The sequence below is a fragment of the Chanodichthys erythropterus genome, chromosome 4 (genome assembly GCF_024489055.1).
Source record: "Chanodichthys erythropterus isolate Z2021 chromosome 4, ASM2448905v1, whole genome shotgun sequence".
NCBI lineage: Eukaryota > Metazoa > Chordata > Actinopteri > Cypriniformes > Xenocyprididae > Chanodichthys > Chanodichthys erythropterus.
The window spans coordinates 11338425-11365870 of record NC_090224.1 but is presented as its reverse complement, the minus strand read 5'-3'; the positions used below and the strand labels follow the sequence as shown (position 1 = coordinate 11365870).

Sequence of the window (27446 nt, the reverse complement as noted above, 5' to 3'; positions counted from 1 at the left end):
TCATGACAACTCTCTGGAGTGTTTGGCATGGTAACGGATATGACAAGTACAGGACTTGCTACTGCCAATACATACACGACACGCTGCTGTGAGCAAATAAGACATGCTGCTGCTGTACAATATAGCGTACATGAATTACCCGTAGCAGATATACAGGTGGAGCTGGGGAAGGTAGAGGGTTTCTGAAAGTACGCTGCACTGCTATAGCAAATGCTGACCAAGTATTTGAAGGTTGAGCAGCGAGCTCATTGGCTACTGATACAGCAGGAACCAATCAGCTTTGATGATGTGATTGCAAACAGATCCTATGAGCCTGCGCCAGCTAGAGTTTCATGACAGAACTTTGTATATGTGCCCGAGTAAGAAAGAAAAGCTCATTTCTGATTTTATTGCTTTTAGTTGGTGTTAGCCTGAGAGAGCACAGAATTATGGGAAGGTTCTTACCTGAGGGCTGTTGAGAGTGTTAAAGCTCATACTGGGTGTAGAGGGCAAGGAAACGGATGGTGAGCCCAGAGACGGGGTGATGACTGAGTAGGGAGAGGCCAGGCCATTCATGGATGAGCCCAGGGTGCTCATGGGAGACTGCACTGGGCGGGAGGAACTGATGACGGACGGATGACCCACCATGGAGCTCATGGGTAGCGGCTGAGAGGGGGGCGAATTAAGAGCACTAGTGTCTATGAAGAGATGAAAAGAGAGATTAAAGGTACCATTTGTGATATTTTTTTTCCGCTAGAGGTCACTAGAAGCCTATTCAAAACAAAGGCGTAGCTTGATGACGCCAAGTTTTAGAGCGGAAACTTGGGACATGTGGTCTCCATCTCAACGGACGGTGCAAAAGAATAGGGATTGGAGTCTGGAAGAACTCGATGCGATTATTAACGTTACTGTAGTATGAAGCAGAGCAGGACCGAGTGTTGCGGGAGCTGAACGAGGAGCTGGAGCGATTGATCAACACACGCCTCACGAGCAGCGGGACTTTTATTATGACACAGTCGCCGGCGCCGCTTCCGCTTTTCCGGTCATGAGTTTATGGGAGCTGTCCTTGTCGACAGAACCAGCGGCAGATGGTAAACAGTAATTATGTTCCATAAATAAGTAACACAATCCACCATAAAACGTGCAAGAAGTAAATAAGGAACTGCTTGAAGCAAGCTAGTGGTTTGCTGGACACTAGACACTACTTCCGCATTTGTCCACGGCACTGTTGTCATGTGGTTTCTACATCAGTAAAGGCGGTAACAAAGGGTAACTGACGTCATTGACAGGCGACTGCACTGCCCCGTGTCACTGTTTAGAATGGGAATTTTCTCATGATTTACAAGTAGTTGAAAACATTAGAGATATTGTTTGTAATCAGATGGACAAAATATATAACACTAGCCTAGTGGTTTTTGGATATTTTACTGCAAAAATTTAACATATTGTACCTTTAATATTAGACAAGAGGAATTCAAATTTAGTGCTAAAATGATCGCTAATAACATCAGTGATCATACAAGAAAAAGTTGTAGAAACATTTTAACAAGAGACACATTGAATTAGATGTAAAACAGTTTAGTAGAAAAACTGAAATGGTATTTTCTTGTAAAACATACTCCAATAAATCGCAATTATTTACAACTTCAAAAAAATCATTTTTTCAGTGTAGATATAAATCAAAAAGAATGTGACGGGGTAACAGGTCTGTATAAATGCATCAGGGAGCAACCAATATTTTTTATTTAGCATGTACAGACGTCAGAGAACCCACAGCAACATCAAGTACATCTATTTCATCTATTAATATGGTTTAACTGTGCCATGAAATGAAAAAATGTGCTGTTTGAGTAAATTTAAGACATTTTACTGAGAGTCCATTAAATCTTTCTGCTTTAACCATTCAGTCTGCAGCTGATGGAGAGCTTCATAAGAGTACCTGATAATGGTAGTTTGTTCCAGCACAAACAAATATAATCTATCTAACGTAATACAAGGACACACACAGGGCAAAGGTTGCACCCTTTTACCAATACTGATAGTGTTGCAATGTGTTCACTCGTTTCATCATTCATCAAGATGAAGATCGAATCAAATTAATCTAAGATTAAATTAACATCAATACAGCTTCAAGCAGCTGCTTTACTGAGTTGTACAACACAAAACCTTTATCAATGATTTGGTCAGATAATCCGACTAGGTGATTGTAACTGTTCATCTCTGGTAGATTATTTCAATTTACTGCTTAATGCATTACTGCAAAATAAACCCAGAGAGGGTGATCAGGCATTAATGTAGATTTTAGCTCTTGCATTTTACTAAATGGCGATCAAGCTATCAACTATAGTACAATACCACAATACACAACAAGGACAAAACATGTTCTTTTTTTAATTATTATCTATAACCTAAATCATGCTGAGAACAATGGGAAATGTAGTTTTGCAGCATGAACGTGCTGAGAAGCATTTTCTGTCAAGCTTTATAGCTATTAAAATGCATACAAACTAATCAAAATTAACAATTTAACTTAATTATGACCAATACAAACTTGATATTGTGGTGGTGCCATTCATATCAATTTCCATGCAAATGTTTCAGCGAACTTTAAAGATTTTGAAAATAAGATAGCCCTGTGTCAATGTAGACTTTATTTAGCTCTTGTATTTTACTATTGGCTGTCAAGCTATCAGAAGCATTACAGAATATAGCTTTTTTTTTTTTTTACTCACAAAATGCATACAAACAATTATGATGTGAATTTCCATCCAAACATTGTGGTACTTGAAAGATCTGAACAATAAGACAGCCCTAGATATGGCTGACTTAGTGGGCAGCATACTTGGGAACTAGAGTGAACTGAGACACCCTGAGTGTCTAAAATGAGCTTCTTTTGAAATATTAGAGAGATAAGCATGTATTTAATACTCTATCTTGCTGTTTCTTTTACTCAAACTTGAATAGATCCAGCATTTTTTTTTTATTAATAACAAGGCAAAATCAAGCATTACAGCATTTAGACACTGTAATAACCAGTCAGTTTGCAATGGCTTATTTCTTACAAGCTGGTTGCATGCGTGTGTGTGTGTGTCTTAAGACTCAAGGGAAGATATCTGTGGCAGATGGTCTTTGGTAGGGAGGAAACATGACCAACCAGTGATCCACATGTTGGCCTATCCAGAAATGACCCACAAAATCCATTACATTTAAATCAAACCGCATAAGTCAAATGCCTGAAACTAATTTTATGGAAAAAAAAAAACAAAAAAACGTAAATTAATGTTTACGATCAAATTAATACTGACATTTTTGTGGTTTACAGAAGGATGTATAGGATTCCCCTCATCACAATATACATTTCTTTAACTCCAAAATATGGGACACAGAAATAAAATGGATCATGCAATTTTATGTTGACTTTAAAATATACAAAATATAGAAGTAAAATGGAAGATATCGAAATCAGCAGGGTACTTTATGTAATTCATGTAAAATTTATGTAATTCAGTTAAATTTGAAAACTTTTTTACATTTAGATGCATCAATCTTTAGCTGATAATTCAGATCTTATTCTTCTGAGACGGTCCATGTGCCAGACATTCATCAGTATTTCACAATGACACTCTGCGGTGCCCATGAACTTTGCACAGCTGTCTGATAGCAAAGTGCAGCCTTTAGTAGACTACTATCAAGTTCAGAGGAGACCACATGAAACTGCACAGGTCATTGTGTGCACAATCACATACATATGCTATCATTGCATATTTCACACAAAAACTATAATTTGTATCTTTATAGATATTCTGTACATTCAAAACAGAGAAAGATGTATAGTTTCAATTTCAGTGAACATGACAAGACCGAGACCTCAGTCTGACATTAGTCACAGATTCAAGGGCTGGAACACAACAGGATTTGAGCTAGCTAAATCTTTTGATTGTTAATTACTGTTCAGCTGATGTGTGGAGTCTCCAGCAGGGCTCGGATTCATTAAACCTCTCGCTAACTAATAATTCACACTGACATGATAGAGAGAGAAAAAAGTTTATTAACTATTTTATTGATTTGAACTGTAAAAGACTAAAAATGTGACAGTAAAAATCTCTTAATTGGTTAACAGAAAGTTCCCTTATATAAAGGAGAAAATCTGTAATAGATCTAACCTAATATTTTGTGTAATTTTACAGTAAAACACTGTTAAATGTATGATTTTTGGAAGTAAAAAGAACGAGTCGCCTAATAATTTACAGTGAAAAAACAAATGGACATTCTCACAATTCCCTGTGTGACCACTACACATTTGATGGTTTTTAATTTTAATAATTAAGTTTCTTCTTAGTTTTTTCTCATCAGTTATGTACATTAAAATTGTATGTTAAATCTTATGTTGATAAATGAATGTTTATTGCATTATTTTAGTGTAACGTGTGTTACCATGATGGTGTTTTGTGTTTGTGTGTATGACACTGTGTGCATCATCCATATTTCCCACAGCTTGTGGAAAAGCTAATTGTGATGAACTTTGATTTATCATGTGGTAATCTTTTTACCACCAGTGTTACTATGGTGGATTTCAGCATATATTATAAGTACAAAATGGATGTTAGTACCACTAGCGTGGCCTTGCTAAGGCCAGTTGGACTTACTGGTTTAATTATTTTTTTTTTTTTTGTAAATTAGTTTTAAATTGTATATATTTACAGATTGCTCTTTAAATATATGTTTACATTTTCACTGTATTTTTTTACAGAATTATTCTGGTAACCACAGCTGCCAGTTTTTTTTTAGTGTGTTTTAATTCTTTTTTTATTACACTATATTATTTATTATTATTTTATTCCATTATATTATTTTAGATTTTTAGATTTAGATGATTAGTTTATTTAGAATGTATCATTAATCCAAGCCTTATGGCTAAAAGAATCATTTTGCATTTTCAGAATAAAACAATACTGCATGTGATTCCAAAGGAAAATCAAAATGCAAAAACTTGCAGTAAGACTTAAACTGCCGGTTATTGTATAATGCATTGTATAATAATAGCTAAATAGCTAGTTAAAAGAAAAACTATTCAAAATGAAGCCGTGTTATAAAAGTCAACTTTTAGACCTTTTTCCTTTGAGGACATCCCTAAAAGTAGGATTTGACATTTGGCTTTTCAGATTTACAGTATCTCACAGAAGTGAGTACACCCCTCACATTTTTGTAAATATTTTATTATATCTTTTCATGTGATAACACTGAAGAAATGACACTTTGCTACAATGTAAAGTAGTGAGTGTACAGTTTGTATAACAGTGTAAATTTGCTGTCCCCTCAAAATAACTCAACACACAGCCATTAATGTCTAAACCGCTGGCCACAAAAGTGAGTACACCCCTAAGTGAAAATGTCCAAATTGAGCCCAAAGTGTCAATATTTTGTGTGGCCATCATTATTTTCCAGCACTGCCTTAACCCTCTTGGCCATGGAGTTCACCTGAGCTTCACAGGTTGCCACTGGAGTCCTCTTCCACTCCTCCATGACGACATCACGGAGCTGGTGGATGTTAGAGACCTTGCGCTCCTCCACCTTTAGGTCTGGAGACATGCTTGGCCAGTCCATCACTTTTACCCTCAGCTTCTTTAGCAAGGCATTGGTTGTCTTGGAGGTGTTTGGGGCTGTTATCATGTTGGAATACTGCCCTGCGGCCCAGTCTCTGAAGGGAGGAGATCATGCTCTGCTCATTCATGGTTCCCTCAATGAACTGTAGCTCCCCAGTGCCGGCAGCACTCATGCAGCCCCAGACCACGACACTCCCACCACCATGCTTGACTGTAGGCAAAACACACTTGTCTTTGTACTCCTCACCTGGTTGCCGCCACACACGCTTGACACCATCTGAACCAAATAAGTTTATCTTGGTCTCATCAGACCACAGGTCATGGTCTTCTTGTCTTCAGCAAACTGTTTACGGCTTTCTTCTTTCATCTTTAGAAGAGGCTTCCTTCTGGGACGACAGCCATGCAGACCAATCTGATGCAGTGTGCGGCGTATGGTCTGAGCACTGACAGACTGACCCCCCACCCCTTCAACCTCTGCAGCAACGCTGGCAGCACTCAAACATCTATTTCCCAAACAAAACCTCTGAATATGACGCTGAGCACGTGCACTCAACTTCTTTGGTCGACCATGGCGAGGCCTGTTCTGAGTGGAACCTGTCCTGTTAAACCGCTGTATGGTCTCGGCCAACGTGCTGCAGCTCAGTTTCAGGGTCTTGGCAATCTTCTTATAGCCTACGCCATCTTTATGTAGAGCAACAATTATTTTTTTCAGATCCACAGAGTTCTTTGCCATGAGGTGCCATGTTGAACTTCCAGTGACCAGTATGAGAGAGAGAGAGCGATAACACCAAATTTAACACACCTGCTCCCCATTCACACCTGAGACCTTGTAACACTAACGAGTCACATGACACTACGGAGAGAAAATGGCTAATTGGGCCAAATTCGGACATTTTCACTTAGGGCTGTACTCACTTTTGTGGCCAGCAGTTTAGACATTAATGGCTGTGTGTTGAGTTATTTTGAGGGGACAGCAAATTTACACTGTTATTACAAGCTGTACACTCACTACTTTACATTGTAGCAAAGTGTCATTTCTTCATTGTTGTCACATGAAAAGATATAATAAAATATTTATAAAAATGTCAGGGGTGTACTGACTTCTGTGAGATACTGTAGGAGCATATTATTGGCTGGAACCACACAAACACAAACAAACAAACAAACAAACACACACACACACACACACACACACACACACACACACACACACACACACACACACACACACACACACACACACACACACACACACACACACACACACACACACACACACACACACACACACACACACACACACACACACACACTTCATGAAAGCCTAACAGATTCCCATCCTCATTTTAAACAATCTCACACACAGTCTCTTGAATTGCTTATTTCTGTACTAAATGAAGTTGACAGTTGATCAATAATGACACTAAAACCCCCAAACCTTCTCATCACTGACAAATATTTTCAACCAATTTACAGACACTTCAACTAAGAAGATGGGGGTTGAAGGAAGGGCAACAGACACAAAAAGGTGGAAGGGGGGCGAAAGTGATTGAGAAATGGGAAACTGTCCCACTCTATCTCAGTCTGCTGCTGTGGAGAGCTGGAAGACATTAAATCAACCCTGATTACCGCCATGTGTCCATTATCCCCTAAAGCCCAGGACTACACCCACACCTAATACTTCAGCTACCAATATTACTTCATTAACCATATCATAAACTAGTTTATCAGCACAATCTCTTTTATATGTGAATGATTAACCTATACACTGGAGATAGCATCTACACTTGGGTGTTGCCAATAAACGTCCTCTTGTAATCTTATTTACTACTGAACATATCTGTATCCCAAAAAAAAATGATACGATCTTTACTGCCTAAACATTACATTCGACATTCTTAAAATGGTAACATAGACATTCACAGAAACTCACAATCACACTTTCTTATCAGCATACTGCTGTGATACTGCATTATGTTCATGCTCATGTCCCCAGAATGGCTGACAGAGGTGGAAATGAGCAGGACTCATGAGGAGGTCTGGGACATGTTGGGTTTTATACTATTACTGATGAAATATAAATTTCTGGAGGAATTTTGTGTTTGGGTGTGTGTTCTGTTGCACAAAAGATATAGGCCTCTATAACTGCTGCTGTATGTGGATGACAGGGTGAGTGCTTGACAAGGTAAGAGTGAAGTGAATACTAAAAAAATAATGGAGTATTGAGTGAAACGGAATAAAGTCAATGAACTCTGAGTGTGTCCTGTAGTAACCTCTGTATTAATCTGTTCAAAACAAGCACATTTTGTCACATGCATCACTCACATTTCAAATAACTTCTGCTGACAACTGCTTTAGTCACACAGAGAAGAGTAAAATAAGGACAGACAGACAGACAGATAAAACTGTACAATAAACATTACAGTCTGAAAATGGAGATCAGAAAAATGCTGACCGGAGGGGATATGCTGACATATGGAAACAAACTCAACAGGAAATGAAGGAACATTAATCAGTTTCAAAACATCCTGTCATATCGTGATCATATGACATCTAATAATCTATTGCAATGTGAAAGATATAGTAATAAACTTGATTTAAAAAAAAACAAAAAAAAAAACGATTAATACACTTGATGACCCCTGGTAATGTCACAATGTAACAATCAGCAGAGATCCACAGGGACTGTTCCACTGAACATTGCACAAGAGACTGTGAAGTAACTGTGTTCAGCAGCAGCTTTTTATTTATCAAAATGACCCTAAAGTGAAAACAATTCAAAAGCAGCAGCTGACCCTCAATAGCCTGAATTCTGGAACCTCAAAACAATGTCAAGATGACCCGTCTACTATATTTGCATTATTTTCACTGGTTTGCAAAATAAACCAGTGTTATGCGACTTTTTTTTTTGTTGAAAGAATGAGTCTTATGAGCCAGCCAGGTCAAAAATACTCTCAAACTCACAAGATGTCAAGTTTTCAATGAGTCTGACCAATTCTTCACTGAATATATTACCATTCAAAAGTTTGGAGTTGGTAAGATTTTTTCATGTTTTTGAAAAAAAGTCTCTTTTGCTCACCAAGGCTGCATCTATTTGACAAACACTACAGTAATAATTAAAAATATGTGAAATATTACAATTCTTACAATTGTTTTCTATTTGAATATATTTTAAAATGTGACTTATTCCTGTGATGCCAAAGCTGAATTTTCAGCAGTCATTACTCCAGTCTTTAGTGTCACATGATCCTTCAGAAATCATTCTAATATGCTGATTTGGTGCTTAGGAAACATTTCTTCTTAAAAATCAGTAGGAAAAAAAAAGGGTCACACTAGCCAACACACCAGTCAGGAAAAATTGCCCAAGACAACAATTTCTGTTCCAAAATTCCTGAAACTGTGCTTGTTCTTGAGGGTTTAACAGATGATCAATGTAAAGTTTCTTCCTACAGATAAGAGACACGTAGAAACAGATAAGTCACAAACACCCTCCTCAATACATGTGCATGCCTTTCTCAACCTTCAGACTAAAATTTCTTGTATAGCTTTCAATAGAGTTTTTCAGTTTTACTGACAGAGAGGCCTCTTAATAGGGAAACCTTAACATGTAACCTTTATTTAATGTATTACAAAAAAGACAGCATTACTCAAGTTCCTCAAAGTAACAAGCATGTATACACTTTTTACACACAAAAATGTGTTTACCAATTAAAAGAGACTAGATGCTAGGTTGGGATCTAACAGCATATAACAGTAGCATGTGAGAAACCACAGTGTTGTCAGCCCTACATATAACCTTTAGTAACTTCAGCAAAAGAGGGTGAAGAAAAAAAATAAAAGGGAACTAGTAAAAGGAAAGATTAGGATAGAAAGGAAGTCTGAAGCGTTTATGTCAGAGCTGAGTCAAATGTACTGTAAATGTTGAAAGACTATCTAGAGAATCTCAGCAATACACAAAGAACATCACAGGACGTTTTTTTCAGTATTGATCCCAAACACAAACCTACTGCCAATCCCAACACAGTTTTTGGAAAAATTGCAGTTTCCACATGAAATGAGGCAGTAAACCACTAACAATTTTTATTCACACACATTAAAGGGTTAATTCACCCAAAAATGAAATTTCTGTCATCAAGTACTCACCTTCATGTCGTTCCACACCCGTAAGACCTTTGCTCATCTTTGGAACACAACTTAAGATATTTTTATAAGGTTTTTTAACCTCAATAGAAAGCAACAAAATTACCACATTCAAGGTCCAGAAAAAGAGTAAAACCTGCGTTAAATAGTCAACGTGACTACAGTGGTTCAACCTTAAATGTTATGAAGCAATAAGAATACATTTTGTGTGCAAAAATAACAACTTTATTCAGCAAATCCGTCTCTAGCCTGTCATTTTTCTACGCTAATCACATTCAGCGCTTCTAGGTTCTACTTCCGAACGCCGGCTCAGTATTAGCCGACGCTGGTCACGTGAGCAAGCACAGCGCATGCGTGTGATACTGACACAGGAGCCGGCCAATACTCAGCTGGCTTTCAGATGTAAACATGGAAGCGCTGAACTGCATTCACTACGTCAACTGCATACGTGTCTGACAGGGTAGAGATGAATTTGTTGAATAAAGTCGTAATTTTTGTTTTGTTTTTGCACACAAAAAGTATTCTCGTTGCTTCATAACATTAAGGTTGAACCACTGTAGACACGTTGATTATTTTAACCCTGTTTTTACTACTTCTCTAGACATTGAATGTGGTAATTTTGTTGCTTTCTATTGAGGATAAAAAACCTCTTGGATTTCATCAAAAATATCTTAATTTGTGTTCTGAAGATGAATGAAGGTCTTACGATTTTTGAAAAACATGAGGGTGAGTACTTGATGACAGAAATTTCATTTTTGGGTGAACTAACACTTTAAGATAACAGAGGCAGATTATCAGTTAAAGGTGCTATTAAAAGATGTAATATAAGTCTAAGGTGTCCCCTGAATGTGTCTGTGAAGTTTCAGCTCAAAATACCCCATAGATTTTTTTTAATACATTTTTTTTAACTGCCTATTTTGGGGCATCATTAAATATGAGCCGATTTAGGCTGCGGCCCCTTTAAATGCTCACGCTCCCCGCCCACGGAGCTCGCGCTTGCCTTAAACAGTGCATAAACAAAGTTTACACAGCTAATATAACCCTCAAAATGGATCTTTACAAAGTGTTCGTCATGCAACATGTCTAATCGTGTAAGTATGGTATTTATTTGGATGTTTACATTGATTCTGAATGAATTTGAGGCTGTGCTCCGTGGCTAACGGCTAATGCTACACTGTTGGAGAGATTTATAAAGAATGTGTTTATGCATTATACAGACTGCAAGTGTTTAATAATGAAAATAACGACAGTCTTGTCTCCGTGAATACAGTAAGAAACGATGGTAACTTTAACCACATTTAACAGTACATTAGCAACATGCTAACGAAACATTTAGAAAGACAATTTACAAATATCGCTAAAAATATCATGATATCATGGATCATGTCAGTTATTATTGCTCCATCTGCCATTTTTCGCTATTGTCCTTGCTTGCTTACCTAGTCTGATGATTCAGCTGTGCACAGATCCAGACGTTAATACTGGCTGTCCTTGTCTAATGCCTCGATCATGGGCTGGCATATGCAAATATCGGGGACTGTTACATAACAGTCGGTGTTATGTTGAGACTCACCTGTTCTTTAGATGTCTTTTAAACAAATGATATTTATATTAGAAGGAGGAAACAATGGAGTTTGAGACTCACTGTATGTCATTTCCTCTTTCTCACCTCTTTTTTTTTTTTATCTGGCACAGCACTGCACTTGCATTAAGGAGTGCTCAGGTATGAGTCTTGTGAAACATGTCTCATGATAAAAAAACAAAAAAAAACAAACACATTTTTATCTCATGTTTGCTTTGTTAACTCTATTGGTTAGGTTTAGGGTAGGGTTTAATGTAGGCGGTAAGCTATAGAGCAACAGAGCATTAACCTTTAGCATCACACTAATGATATGTACAACAACCACTGAATAAAACATTGCCAGATTCAAGTTCATCTGTTCTGGATGAAACCGAATGCTGAAAACTGAATCCTAATCAAATGATTTTATTGCATTATGAAACAATCAAAAGCAGCTTCAGGGCTACAAAACAAGGTTTTCTTATGGTACTTACAACTTTACTAGTCTGAGGTGGTATGACTTAGCAGTTATTAAAAAAGTATGTTTATAAAATCAATTTTCATGGAGAAAAAATACCAACTGACATATTGCCTGCAAGTTATTTTTACAGAAAGAGAAAGCATGCATATGGATTAAAGTAAACAAACTACACTAGATGGATCAAGCATGTAGACACCACACCCGTTTGAGCTTCTTAATCACAAAAACAGGCATTAATGCTGGTCCTCCCTAATGGCTTCCACTCTTCTGGGAAGTTAGTGGTACTGGTGATGGGGTCAAGCTCAGAGTTTTTGTTCCAATTCATCCCAAAGATATTCTGAGAAATAGTTTTGTTTTTTGTCCATAGAATTAAAGTAAATGGGGTTCAATGTTGTTTTGGACCCCCTTGACTTTCTGTTCAGACACTTTGGGTTCCACAGAAGAAAGAAAATCATACAACTTTGGATGGACATAAGGGTGAGTAAATGATGACATATTTTAAAATTTTGGGTAAACTATCCCTTTAAGATTTGTCATCACTGGAATTAAGAATCCAAGACAAACCCAATAACTAGAAGGGCATGTCCACATAATCGCAATGTATGTTTCAGCCCTCATTTCCAAAACAACAAGCATACCATTATTAAAGACACCTAGATGTACTCCAAGGAAAATTAATGTAATCTCACTTAACATTCATTTGTAAAATGAGACATGCAAAACATCAATGCAGGTTCACTATGTAAGTACTGTGCAAGTTTTATTTGTTGCGTCAATATTCAAAGAAAGATAGCAACTGAAAGAGAAAGAACAGAGAGTGAGCGTCAATCAGCGACGATAACTTCCGTCACCGCTTTCTATTGTGCAGTCAAATGGGAGTTTGTCCTTGTCAGTCAATGTATTTACACACACCCACACACACAAACACCTTCAACAGAACTATTGTGAGAGAAAGACTGAGATGGTGAATGTGTAGAAAGAGCACATGAGAAACAGACAGAAGCAAAGAAGTGAGGGGGTGAATGTGTGAGATATAAAGGGATATACCAAAATAGATTGATCCAAGCAGACTTTCCTAAAATATCCGCAATACTCCATTTGAACAGCATTAGAGTACAGAGCCTTGCCAAGTATTCTCACTGTCAATGGCTGAGAGCAGAGGTTACAGATTAATTACACACAAGCTACATATAGTATACCATTTAAAAGTTTAGGGTCTTTTATGTTTTATTTAGCAAAGATGAATTAAATTGATCAAAAGTGACAGTAAAGGCATTTATACAACAAAATATATTTTTTTAAATTCATCAAAGAATCCTGTTTCCACAAACATATTAAGCAGCGCAACAGGCTTTTTAAAGTGTAATAATTCACAATATTACTGTTTTTACTGTATACTTGAACAAGTAAATGCAGTCTTGCTGAGCATAAGAGACTTTCAAAAACCTGATAGCGTATAATACATATTTTAATTCAAACTCACAATAAACCAAATGAACCAAAATCAATATATTCCTACCATGTGCACTGTATTAAAAAAAAAAAAAATTCATGTGAAAACTGGTTTTATTTAAGTCAAATATATTATTAAATATGACTGAATCAACCTCACTATTTTGGGTTACATCAATTAAACTAACTTTTATAGGTTAGATGGGGGTGGGGTGGGACAAACTGTGTGGGAAGCGATCTGAAAACCTGTTTGAAAATAATAATTACTTTACAATTCCATTTGTTAATGCAAAAAAACCCAATTATAGTTATAAATTTATGTTGTTTATTCGCCTGCTTAGAAACAATAAAAGGTACAACAGCTTTTTTACTCATAACAATGAAGCACATACCAACACATCCCTAAAACTGCATGTATTCATGCACAATCTAATCACATTTCGAAATTAGTCAAACAAGTGTTTTTCCAATTGTTTTACACAGCACAATTCTCCCATCTTCCCTTAGGGTGCACCAGCCGTGTTGTTCCTGGGAGCATAAGTACCATTACAGGATAGCAGTTTGGGACCAGGTCTTATTATCAGTTACTCACGGTGACTGTAGTGACCGTTCTCTCTGCCATGACTCTGACCGTGAAGAGGCAACGCCGGCGGATGCCACATGACCGCGAGCACCACTCAACTAAATCTCACCGGGCACAGTAGAGCACCAGTCCGAACACAGTCTCACTCCGCTGAAGGAACAGATGGGATATGAGCGAAACAGGACGGCCGTAGGGGGAGGATCCACGGGGAGGAGGCTGCCCGTTTATGAGATTACTCGGATTATCAATGATTGAATCCAGCAAGAACCGTTTACTGCCACAAAGATCAGCCTCCCTCCAAGGTTTGACAAGACTCCTTCTGCACAGACCGCGTCTGCCCGAACAGAGGCTCAGAGTGTCATTAAATCTATCAGCCCAGATGGACCACCTGTTGCCTGGCCAGGGATGAAGTGTGCTCAAGTGTGTGTGAGATTAAAATAAAGAAGCAATTTGTTTAGATTCAGATTTTATAGATTATATTTACAGTGAGCATCTGATTATCAAATAAATTCTACAATTTACCATAATATAAGTAAGATGGGCAAATTAATACTTCTATTAAAGCAGTAAAGTGGCAATGACACCTCTTTCTCACACATGGACACACTAAAAAAGAATAGTTCACAGTCACAGCCAAGTCTGGCAGCCTGCTCTCTCACACCTTGTGTTTATTATCTAATGCACTTCTAACTCCAGACACTGCCTGTTTTCTTGCCATGCTGAATACTAACACTTGTATTGAACAGTTAAAAGACAAATTACCAAGAAGAAAAATGAGCTTGATATTACTCTACACCATAGACTGGATGCGGAAGACAGCTTCCAGAATCTACACAAGTTCAATGCTGGATTTGCACCAAGGCTATAGAGTACCCCATGGATGACGCATTTTTGTAGGCAAAAACCGGAAGCGAGTTAGCATTTTAGGACTTCCGGTTCCAACGCCATAAAGTCTATGGGTTTTTTGAATGGGTTTTTGCTAAATCGCCTGAAATAAGGTCTGTGATTAACAAAGCCTCTAAATACTTTCACGTTATGATCGATGATATAAAACACACCAGTTATAACCCGCTTGTGATTTTTTAAAACTTTTACTGTGTCTTAAAATCGGCGGTTGCTAACAAATTGCTAAAAGGGACTACTTCCTTTGGCGGGGACTTTAGACGTCATCGTTAAAAACGGGACATTTGGACAGCATTTCTCATGAAAAAGTGGAAAAGTATTTATACACAGCGCAGATCATAATCAGTGAGCATGTTTTTAAATAGAGTTGTTTTCTAAATAAAGTTTGAGGAAGCTTGGTGGTGGTGACGTTGATCCGCGACCACGGTGTGCTGTAGTCCGTTTATAGCCTACTGTTAGCCTTTTATATCTGACGACTTTATTTAGGCTTCAAAATATATACATGTTGTGTCAACTTGTAAAGATTATCTTGATAGACAAAACGTGTAAGTGTCATAACCCTTTGTTAAACACAGAGCTTATTTTCTGCCATTTTCCAAAAGTCTATGGGAAAAATGAATAGGCTTTCGATTGAGGGAACCCGTGCGCCGCTAACTTCTGGGTTGGCCTACCTCATCCCTGAGGTACTCTATTACTGAAAGATGAAGCAGTTCCCACTTTAAAAGCAGAAGCTGTTGTTTATGGGCCCCTAACTGTAAGTACTTTTTATTGTTTGTACATGTTTTTTAAATATATAAATAGTTAAGTATAGTTAAGTTTAAGTATATATAGTTCTGTTGCTATTTTTTGGTAGCATCAAGGACGTAAACATAGACCAACGTGTTTTTGCTTCGCTAGCCAGTTAGCTAAATTCTACTGCATAATGTTACTTCTCCAAAAAACTTCTATGTTCATAGACAAACAGTTGTTCATGCTATAAATTAAACGCTACCTTTACAAAAATGCTACTACTCAGTCATGTATTCGGCTACAGTAAAGCTTTAATCAGGATAACACCATATATTGAAAGCTAACAAACAGCATTTACAAGTGACAGCATATCTAAACACTTCGACACAAATACAAACAAAAATAAACCTGTGCTGGCAGAGGTTCTGCTTGACCCTTTTATCATTACTGCTATCTGGGTCTGATTCAGGCTCAATTTGATAACATAGATGCCATTATTTACATTTCCAAGGAAGCACATGTAACAACTAATGGTAAGGGGCGTGGTGTTTCCGGACGCTCTAGCGAATCACAATACACTGGGCCAGCTAACCAATCTGAGCCCAGTGTGTATTTTGGAGGGAGTGGTATCATAGAAGCAGGAAGTCAATTCGGCTGTTCAAATGACAATGGAAACAGTGTTGTAGAATAAAGGTAAAATATATGAAAAATGCAGCATTTTTTAAAAAAAACGAAGCAATAAGACATGTTAAACTTTGCCCCATAAACACAATCAAGCCTAGAAAAATAAAGTGAACCACCCCTTTAACAGACTTCACAAACAAAACAAAAAAATCTAAAAATTCACAAACACTTTACAATAAGGTTCATTAGTTAACTATTAACATGAACTAATGATGAACTGCACTTCTACAGCATTTATTAAAATTTGTTACATTTTCATAATTTACTAATACATTATTAAAATCAAGAGTTGTATTTGTTAACATTAGTTAATGTACTATGAAGTAACATGAATAAACAATGAACAGCTGTATTTTTATTAATTAACATTAACAAAGATTAAAAAATACAGTAACAAATGTATTGCTCATGGTTAGTTCATAACAAATTAACTTTATTGTAAAGTGTTACCACAAATTCAACACAAAACAAATGTTTCTAAAATAATGATTCAGTGATAGATACATTTTTAACAGTAATATTTTGCCAGCTAATGGCGTAACAATGCAATCGATACAATCGTTATTTGAATCCCAGTTATTTTCAGAAGAAGGTGATTTATTCTATTTTGATCGGTAACATCAGCGTTTATCTGAATAATAAACGTTTGTATACTTCTGTGATAATTGGAACATTTGTAACAGAAATAATGATATGTATGTTTGAAAAGATTGTTTATAAAGCTGTTTATATCTAAACATGACAACTGCTCTCTCTAGATTAGCAGCAGCGCGAATGCAGATTTCAAATCAAATGTCACGATTTTATTTGTGATAAAGGTTTAATATACAGGCGAATTTAATATACGTTGGAATTGGATCTCGTGGGTAATGAAATTGAGAATGTGATCTTTTGAAGATTAACTGTGCAGCTTTGTGCACCTCTCCCTCTCTCGATATCTGACATACCTATACGAGCAGCGCGAGGACTTTTCATTGCATTAACTGCTATAATATTCATGAGGTGAGACGTCTCTATTAAAGGATGCGCTCCTCGAACTTCACCCACCCATCAAACCGTTTTCGGGACCAAAACTTAGAAATCTTGGTTCTGGTTCTTTTAAAAAAAAAAAAAACTACTGGTTCTGGATAAGAACTGGTTCTCGGTTTCCCAAACTTAGTCATGTTAATCTTTTGTGCAAATCCAGCATTGAATTGACCTTCGTATGTAAAGCAGTATGGCGTAAAATGACAGCATGGCAACAACACTCTACTACAACTCTTCCTCTCCTCTAAAGCAGTCCAACATGGCATCACCCCTTTGTTGTATGTTCTCTGGGGCGGGGTTTATGTAAATTTTAGGGTTAGTGATGTCACTAACCCAGGAAGAAGCTCACTGTAGTCCCTACCAGCCGTTTGTTGTAGTCCTTAGACAGACAATTCTTTAAAAGAAAATATCTCCCTTTGCATTGAACTTTGAGCGTTGTAACTTTGCAGATGTTGTTTATGCTTGTTTATGTTTATGTATACACACTAACTAAAGTTAAAAAGTGAAATCATAATCAATCACTCATTTAGGCAGCACAACTGTTTTCAACACTGATAATAAATGAAATGTTTCGTGAGCACTGATCAGCAAATCAGCATATTAGAATGATTTCTGGAGGATCATGTGACACTGAAGACTGGTGTAATTACTGCTGGAAAATTAAATTTTAAAATATAATAAAATAGAAGAGTTATTTTAAAATTATAATAACATTTCACATTATAACGGTTTTTACTGTATTTTTGAACAAATAAATGCAGATATAAGAGTTTAAAATATTAAAAAATTGCACCGACCATAAACCTTTGAACAGTAATAAAAAAATAAAAAACAAAACTAGAGACAAAGTGATGTTATCATATAATGAAGTCAAACAACTGCGACTTAACTGAATTTCATATCAGCATCAAGTCAATGGAGGATTTTGAGCCAAAATATTGGCAAAAACAGTGCAGAAAAGGAATAAATGGAAGATTTGAGAGATTTCAATACAGTGATGCCTTGAAAGCACTGCAATGATGCAGAAGATCTTCTGCTAAAGCCTACAATATATCAATATTGATGCCATTACAGTTTCCTTGAGACAGACAGTAGAGCTGACTTTATGACAGAATGCCTTCAGGGTGAATCTAAAAATGAATCTTTAATATGTCATCCTATAAAAGCAATGCCCCACATGGATCAGTCTGAATGAAAAGAGAGTTGAGATCACAAAGAAGATTGACACAATTGGAGCATATTAGGAGCCACATCACTAAATCAACAGTATCTCCATCTCCTTGCATTTTTTCTTATTGCTAACAGAAACATCAGACACTGACATCACTTTAAAATCAACCATTAAAATGTGTCCTTTAAATAATAAAATCAGACCCGAACTAGCATGACCTATGTCAAAAAAGGTAAAAAATTTATTTATTATTATCATCTTCCATCTTTAATAAGTCTTAGCTTTGGAATAATTAAGAGGGTTTGAATGTGTACACCATTCAAAAGTTTGGGGTCTGTAAGATTTTATCTTTTAAAAGAAATTAATACTTTTATTCAAAAAGGGTGCATTAAATTGATTAAAAGCAGTAAAGACAGTAAAGACTAGATATGAACTGATATTTATCGGCTGATTTTTTTTAATCAATTTAAAGCATCTGCATATTGGCTATAGCATGAAAAAGGCTGATATAACAAACTGACATAGTTTATTTAATTAACTGCGTGGAGGCACTGAGCTATATAATGTCTTTCTATTTTGTTAAAGAAATATGTAATGTTTTAAAATAATAAGACAAATATGAGTTAATGTTATGTTAATAATAAATATTTAACAGCAAAAATCACCTCTGATGGTTGTCATGTTGTCATACAGTGGTGGTCAGAATTATTGGCACCCTTGGTAAATATGATCAAAGATGGCTGTAAAAATAAATCTGCATTGTTTATCCTTTTGATCTTTAATTCATAAAACTTAGCAAAAATCGAACCTTTCCTTGAAGAAAAAGAATTGAAAGTGAGGGGAAAGTCACATTTTGAAATAAATGTTTATATTCAAAACACTTTGGCCACAATTATTGGCACCCTTTTATTCAATAGTTTTTGCAACCTCCTTTTGCCAAGAAAACAGTTCTGATTCGTCTTCTATAATGCCTGATGAGTTTGGAGAACACCTGACAAGAGATCATAGACCATTCCTCCATGCAGAATCTCTCCAGATCCTTCAGATTCCCAGCTCCATGTTGGTACTTCTTCTTTTCAGTTCACTTCACTCATTTTCTTTAGGGTTCAGGTCAGGGAACTGGGAAGACCATGGCAGAAGCTTCATTTTGTGCTCAGTGACACATTTTTGTGTTGGTTTTGATGTTTGTTTTGGATCATTGTCCTGATGGAAGATCCAACCATGGCTCATTATAGGATTTCTAGCAGAAACGGTCAGGTTTTGATTTTTTATCTGTTGATATTTGGTAGAAACCATGATACCATATATCTGAACAAGATGTCCAGGACTTCCAGCAGAAAAATAGGCCCACAACATTAAAGATCCAGCAGCATATTTAACCGTAGGCATGGGGTACTTTTTATCCATGTGTGCACCAAAACCATCTGGTGGGTTTGCTGCCAAAAAGCTCTTTTTTTAGTTTCATCTGACCATAGAAGCCGGTCACGTTTGAAGTTCCAATCATGTCTGACAACTTAATATACTGGAGATTGTTTCTGGATGAAAGCAGAGGATTTTTCTTGAAAACCTCCCGAACAACTTGTGGGGATGTAGGTGCTGTTTGATATATTTTTTAATCGCATTCTGAGACTCAAGACTCAAATAATCTCTGCACTTTTCCAACTGTGATCCTTGGAGAGTCTTTGGCCACTTAAACTCTCCTCCTCACTGTGCATTAGGATGATTTAGACACACGTCCTCTTCCAGGCAGATTTGTAACATCTTTAGTTAGTTAATTGGAACTTCTTAATTATTGCCCTGATAGTGGAAATGGGGATTTTCAATGCTTTAGCTATTTTCTTACAGCTACTTTCTATATTGTGAAGAACTACCACACATCAGAACTATATTCTTTGTTTTTTCTCATTGTGATGAATGATTAAGGGAATTTGGCCGTTGTGTTTACACATGTTTATACTGCTGTGGAACAGGAAGTCATGGCTGGACAATTTCATGTTTATGATCACCCTGGGGTGCTAAAAAATGTAAATATGACTGGGAATACACTTCAGAGATATTTTACTCATAAAAAATTCTAGGGGTGCCAATAATTATGGCCAACATGTTTTGGAGATAAACATTTATTTCATAATGTGATTTTCCCCTCACTTTCAATTCTTTTCCTTCAATGAAAGGATAGATTTTTACTCATTTTATGAATTAAAGATCAAAAGGATAAACAATGCAGATTTATTTTTACAGTCATCTTTGATCATATTTACCAAGGGTGCCAATAATTCTGAGCACCACTGTATTTGTGTTGTTGAATGTTAAAAGGATCCAATCCATGTTAAATGAAAATAATTTGATGATGCAGCAATAAACTAGCTAGTGTAACCTTAATGTATGTGTTTTTTGAACTTTGCTCATTTAAAACATGATCAAAAGAGTAATCTATTTTAATGACAATAGTTCAAATAAGTGAGCAATATCAGTATGGGAATCAGCCAATATATATATTTTTTTTTATGTTGTTAAAATCAGTATGTTCAAAAAAAAATCTTATTGGTGCATCCCTAGTAAAGGCATTTTTACAAAAGATTTCTTCTTCAAATAAATGCTGTTACTTTGAACTTTAAATTCATCAAAGGATCCTGAAAAAAATGTATTCTAGTTTCCACAAAAATATTAAGCAGCACTACTTTTGTCACCATTGATAACACTATGAAATATTTCTTGAGCAGTGAGCACCAAATCAGCACACTGGCTTTGCCATTACAGGAATACATTTTAAAATCTATTAAAATAGAAAAGTTATTTTAAACCAACCATGACTGTATAAATGCAGCCTTGGTGAGCATCATAAATCATAAATATTACAGCTTGCACACGTGAACACAGTTCAACCCCGTCTGCTACTGATGTAAGGGTCTATGTCTAACATTTCAAAGCAGCATGTCCTCTAGGAAGCACTCAGGGTGCGAACATGTCCGGCGATCAAAATAGATTTCCACCCTTGCCCCAGTCTACTTTACCCCAGACTTACATTACTCCAGCATGTTTTTATATCCAGAACAAGGAGCCAATAAGACCCGAGGGCCAAAATAATTTATCTACAGCAGCTATAGTATAGGTTATGACTGTGCATATGAATTTTCAAACTGCTCCAAAAAGGACTAATCGTTATAATCTTTCAGTTTTAACAGAATTAATGAGTACAATCATCTGGTCATGATCTCAAAATCTAACAACTAAAAGGATCATGTGGGTAAAAGAACACTCTACCATATCTTCTGTTTTTCCCCAAAGCTGCGCTTTTCTGGCTCTCTTGAAAGTGATAGTAAGGGCAAGACTGCTCAGTGAGTCACATGTTGAAAGCCTTAAAGGTGCCCTCGAATGAAAAATTGAATTTATCTTGGCATAGTCAAATAACAAGAGTTCAGTACATGTAAAAGACATACAGTGAGTCTCAAACTCCATTGTTTCCTCCTTCTTATATAAATCTCATTTGTTTAAAAGACCTCAGAAGAACATGCGAATCTCAACATAATACCAACTGTTACGTAACAGTCGGGGTGTACGCCCCAATATTTGCATGTCAGCCCATGTTCCCAACATTATGAAAGGCATTAGACAAGGGCAGAACGTCTGGATCTGTGCACAGCCGAATCAACAGACTAGGTAAGCAAGCAAGGACAATAGCGAAAAATGGCAGATGGAGCAATAATAACTGTCATGATCCATGATATCATGATATTTTTAGTGATATTTGTAAATTGTCTTTCTAAATGTTTCGTTAGCATGTTGCTAATGTACTGTTTTGGTTAAAGTTACCATCATTTCTTACTGTATTCACGGAGACAAGAGCCGTCGCTATTTTCATTATTAAACACTTGCAGTCTGTATAATTCATAAACACAACTTCATTCTTTATATATCTCTCCAACAGTGTAGCATTAGCTATTAGCCACAGAGCACAGCCTCGAAACCATTCAGAATCAATGTAAACAATATAACAGTATACAATACTCACATAATCCGACGCATGCATGACGAACACTTTGTAAAGATTCATTTGAGGGTTATATTAGCTGTGTAAACATTGTTTATGCACTGTTCAAGGCAAGCGCGAGCTCCGTGGGCGTGGAGCACGAGAATTAAAGTGCCAGTAGCCCTAAATCGGCTCATTTATAATGATGCCCCAAAATAAAAAAAATCTATGGGGTATTTTGAGCTGAAACTTCACAGACACATTCAGGGGACACCTTAGACTTATATTACATCTTTTTTTAAAAAGTTCTAGGGCACCTTTAAGCGCATATAGGAAATCTACGGAAACCGCTGTGAGCAGTTTGAGAGCATGTGTACAGCTGACATAATAACAAAAGCCTCTGAGCCACTCCTGCCTGACGACTGTAACACACGTGCCCTTTCTGTTTTCTCATCTATGCGTCTTTGGACTTGCAGAGTGGGTTCACTTTACATTGTTAAAGGCGGAGGAATGTTGTCGGTTATAAACATCTCTGAAAGTCTACAGCAACAAGAAAAAGCTGAGAGTGAAGGCACAGATGGTTTCGTTGACATCAAAAATTCCTATAGCTCAAACAGTAGAGCATGTTGCTAACAATGCCAAGGTCATGGGTTCGATTCCCAGGGAATGCATGAACCAATAAAACAAACCTGAATGCATGTTCTTTGGATAAAAGTGTCTGCCAAATGCATGTAAATGCAATTAAAAGGGAACTAAATGTGTACAGCTGTTCACTACATAAATAATCATGTGCTTAACTGTGATTAATTTAACCTTGTTAACCTGGTTCAAAGTTCAAAACCTGCAGTGTGTCTGCCTGCTTCTAAAAGCAACAGAAATAACCTGAACATCATAATGGCACATGACTGTATCACATGTTTACAGTATTCTATATTTATTCATCATTATTAATTGCCATTCTTATTGGATCATGCATGAATACACATCTGTTATCCACAACAACTTGAACCCTACTTATTAATACAGCATTCTACTCTTGTGTTTGCTCCAAAAACACCTTGTAAAATACTTAATTGAAAATATATATATAAAACATCTGATATTACCTGGGAAAGTATGTTTATTAGGCTGAATTCTTGCTCAGCTGGAAAATCCAGCTTAAGTTGGTAGCTGTGTTTTGTACGGAAGAGGATTAGGGCCAAGCAATAATAAAAAAATAAAACCATCTCGAAATTAAAATTGTTAAATTTCGAGAAAAACTTGTTAAATTACGAGAAAAACTTGTTAAATTTCGAGAAAAAAGTCGAGATAAACTGTTGAGAATAAACTCGTTAAATTTCGAGAAAAAAGTCGAGATAAAATGTTGAGAATAAAGTCATTAAATTATGAGAAAAAAATTGTTAAATTACAAGAACAAATTCGTTAAATTATGAGAAAAATGTCGTTAAATTTCGAGAAAAAAGTCGAGATAAAATGTTGAGGATAAAATCTCGAGATTAAAATTGTTAAATTTTGAGAAAAAAATAGTTAAATTATGAGAAAAACTCGTTAAATTTCGAGAAAAAAGTTGAGATAAACTGTTGAGAATAAACTCGTTAAATTTCGAGAAAAAAGTTGAGATAAACTGTTGAGAATAAACTCGTTAAATTTTGAGAAAAAAGTCGAGATAAAATGTTGAGAATAAAGTCATTAAATTATGAGAAAAAAGTCGTTAAATTACAAGAACAAATTCGTTAAATTATGAGAAAAATGTCGTTAAATTTCGAGAAAAAAATTTGAGATCAAATGTTGAGAATAAACTCATTAAATAATGTAATTCGTAATTTATGAATTAGTTCTCGTAATTTAACGACTTTTTTCTCATAATTTAATGACTTTATTCTCAACATTTTCTCATCTCGACTTTTTACTCGTAATTTAACGAGTTTATTAACATTTTATCTCGACTATTTTCTCGAAATTTAATGAGTTTTTTCTCGTAATTTAACGAGTTTATTCTCAACATTTTTTCTCGACTTTTTTTCTCGAAATTTAACGACTTTTTTCTCGTAATTTAACGAGTTTATTCTCAACATTTTATCTCGACTTTTTTTCTCGAAATTTAACGAGTTTTTTCTCGAAATTTAACGAGTTTTTTCTCATAATTTAATGACTTTATTCTCAACATTTTCTCATCTCGACTTTTTACTCGTAATTTAACGAGTTTATTAACATTTTATCTCGACTATTTTCTCGAAATTTAATGAGTTTTTTCTCGTAATTTAACGAGTTTATTCTCAACATTTTTTCTCGACTTTTTTTCTCGAAATTTAACGACTTTTTTCTCGTAATTTAACGAGTTTATTCTCAACATTTTATCTCGACTTTTTTTCTCGAAATTTAACGAGTTTTTTCTCGAAATTTAACGAGTTTTTTCTCGAAATTTAACAACTTTAATCTCGAGATGGTTTTATTTTTTTATTATTGCTTGGCCCTAATCCTCTTCCGTAGTTTTGGTACATGGAAGGATTTAGGTTTTAATCGGAATAATGCTGCCTTCACGTGCTATCGGAATACTAGTCTCCTAGTTTAAAAAAAAAAATGGACATGAAAGCCCTCTCAAATCAAAATTTGAAAGCAATGAGCTTGTAATCACGACCTCAGATACGTGAAGACAAAAAAATTTAGTAAATTCATTAAAACTTGACGTGAAAATGTCAAATTGGTTGGATTTAACTTAGTTGGAGCGTTTTTGACTTTAATTAGGTGTGTCAAACTGGCGACTTATTTGATCCCAGTCTTATTTACATTCATCACTATATAGACTAGGTCATTAGAACTTGCTAGAGTTGTCTTTGACTTTGTCTAAAATAACATATCAATCGAATTCACTCCTGAAACATGTCGCGGAATATTCATTCCCATGTACATGCTGTACATTACTGGACTGAAAACCATCTCAAAGGCAATGAATAACGATTCCGACACAACAGGCGTGCTTCAAGAGCGATCGATTACATAAATACAATTAAAATGCCAACCATGCCTATGAACCGCGGCGTGATCACCTGACCAATAGCAAAGCACGCGGGTTGATATGGGACTATAATCTGTGTGAAGTTCATTAGCGAAGTTGTTTTAAAGCTTTGACGCTTGTTGCAAACAGGACGGGCAACTGCGCAAAGATGATACAGAAGAGCAGCAACAGGAAATGAAGAGACACGGCGACTTACGGAGATGTAAATATGTGTCGTGAGTATCCATTCCGAGTCTGTTTACTGTCGGGTCTTGTCCTGGAGCCGCGCGGCACCCCTCTCAATTCCTCTCCCCGGCCCGATTGAACTGAACTCTGCGGCGCTGCTGACTGGCTCGGGGCCCCGCTCAGGGGGAGGCGGGGAGGAGGGGTTTCACAAACGACAACAATCAGATAAGACACAGACAGGCAGATGACTTAAGCACATGTATTCAACAGTTTGTACAAAATAACATTTAAACAGTATAACCTTGACTAATTACTATTAGGAAAGACTATTTAACTAAATATAGCCTATTGTAATGTTATTTATAACCTGCACACATGCAAGAAAAAACAACCATTTACATTTATGTATCTGACAGATGTTTTTGTACAAACCAGCTTAAATTGCATTCAAAGTATACATATTTAAGTTCATGCATTTCTTGGGAATTGAACCATTTTGGCTACTGAACCATTTAACCATCAATAACAACAAGCTGGACACTGTAAAATGTCTTATCAGGAAACTTAAAATTTGGCGAAAATTATTTAATATGACTGAAGCAACTTGACGACATTAAAGTTACACCAGCAAAAGTACTGTCAAAGTATCAGTACTGTGTTTCCCAAACGTATCTTAACTGATGCTAATAGTTTCAATGATCTACTTAGGCTTATAATGTTTTTGTGAAACACAAACCAGATCAGGTAGAACTGAACAGTTTTCCTTTTTACTGTGTGTGCCAAAAGGAATAGCATAATTTCAGTCAGGCAAAGGGTATAATTTAAGCAATTATAAACCCGATCTCATGAGAAAACGTTACTGTTTCACATTTAAGGTCCACCCCTAAGACTATAGTATGAAAACATTGGAATGAGATTGTATGAATTCATACGAATTAGCCACCAATTCACCAAACCATAAGAGTGTGCTGCAATTTATAGGCCTACATGTAATGGCACAATTGTAATATTAACACATTAATATTGTGTTTATTTTTAAGCCCATTTTTTTGCATTCGGCATAATAACTCCATGATAATGCACACTTGTATTATATCAAAAACAAAAGTAGAAAACATTTGAGAATGTGATCTGTCTGTCCGCCTGGTTTAGATCCAATGTGGTGGCTCAAAGACTCCTTGAAATCCCCCCAGACTGTTCCTCAGAGTGTGGGGTCATATAGGGGTGAGCTCTCACTACCTCAGAAGGTTATTCAGAAGTCACCAGCATTCACCAGTCTTGAACTAGTGTGGGGTTAGTGCTCTAAATGACCAGTGACTTCACAAGGCCCTTGCCTCTAGGTTTGAGGATAAGCACACCCCATCCCACAACCCCCACATACTCTGTCCCATCATTGTAAATGACCTATTAAAGAACACAAGACCATGGTAAACAAGATGAATGGCTTTTTTCCAACCCATCTCACACCAATCAAGGCTTTCTGTTTGAACCCCCTTCCTTAAGTCTATTAGACCATGTTAATTTATTAAAGTCAAACCGAAGAATTAAAACGGTCATTTGTCACTGCTCTCTTTGTGTGGGCTTAATGGTGGCACATGGTGTAAGGCCTGCAATTTGTTATCCTCTTCTCTTTTTTTCTTTTCTTTTAAAGCCATTTTGCGTTAAACATGCAAGGAAATCAAGTCACAGTCAGTTTCTTGTGGCATAACTGCAAATAATAAATTTGATGAACGCAAAATGTGAATAAAAGTACGATGTCAAACATTTGTCATGTCACGCTGACTACACGTTTAACACCAGCTGCCATAGAAACAGCCCTGGATTTTTTTCAACATTATTAATTTCATTTGTTGTTTTTATTCTGCCCCTTTAAACTTCCATCATGTTTCTTCTGCCTTCTTATCTCAAAGATAATCAGCCACACACTCTCTTTCTAACACACTTACAAACACACACACAGTCAGAGCTGTCAGTGAGCCAAAC

The 27446-nt window shown here is 36.3% G+C and overlaps 1 protein-coding gene across 4 annotated transcripts in view; it reads right to left on the bottom strand.

The window, feature by feature from the left end:
- Positions 1–25630, bottom strand: part of rxrgb (retinoid X receptor, gamma b) — a 32568-nt gene extending 6938 nt beyond the window's left edge. Inside the window, exons 1-2 of one of the 4 annotated variants that reach the window (XM_067384055.1) lie at positions 25495–25630; positions 445–677 (exon numbers count right to left, since the gene is read on the bottom strand). In XM_067384055.1, coding sequence (XP_067240156.1) covers positions 445–677; positions 25495–25525 — 264 coding nt within the window. In that variant the 5' untranslated portion in view covers positions 25526–25630. Of the gene's footprint in view, positions 1–444; positions 678–8927; positions 9014–13808; positions 14034–25494 lie in introns of those variants that run through there. The other 3 variants (XM_067384058.1, XM_067384056.1, XM_067384057.1) reach the window with 3 other exon arrangements.
- Between the last annotated feature and the right edge of the window lie 1816 nt (positions 25631–27446).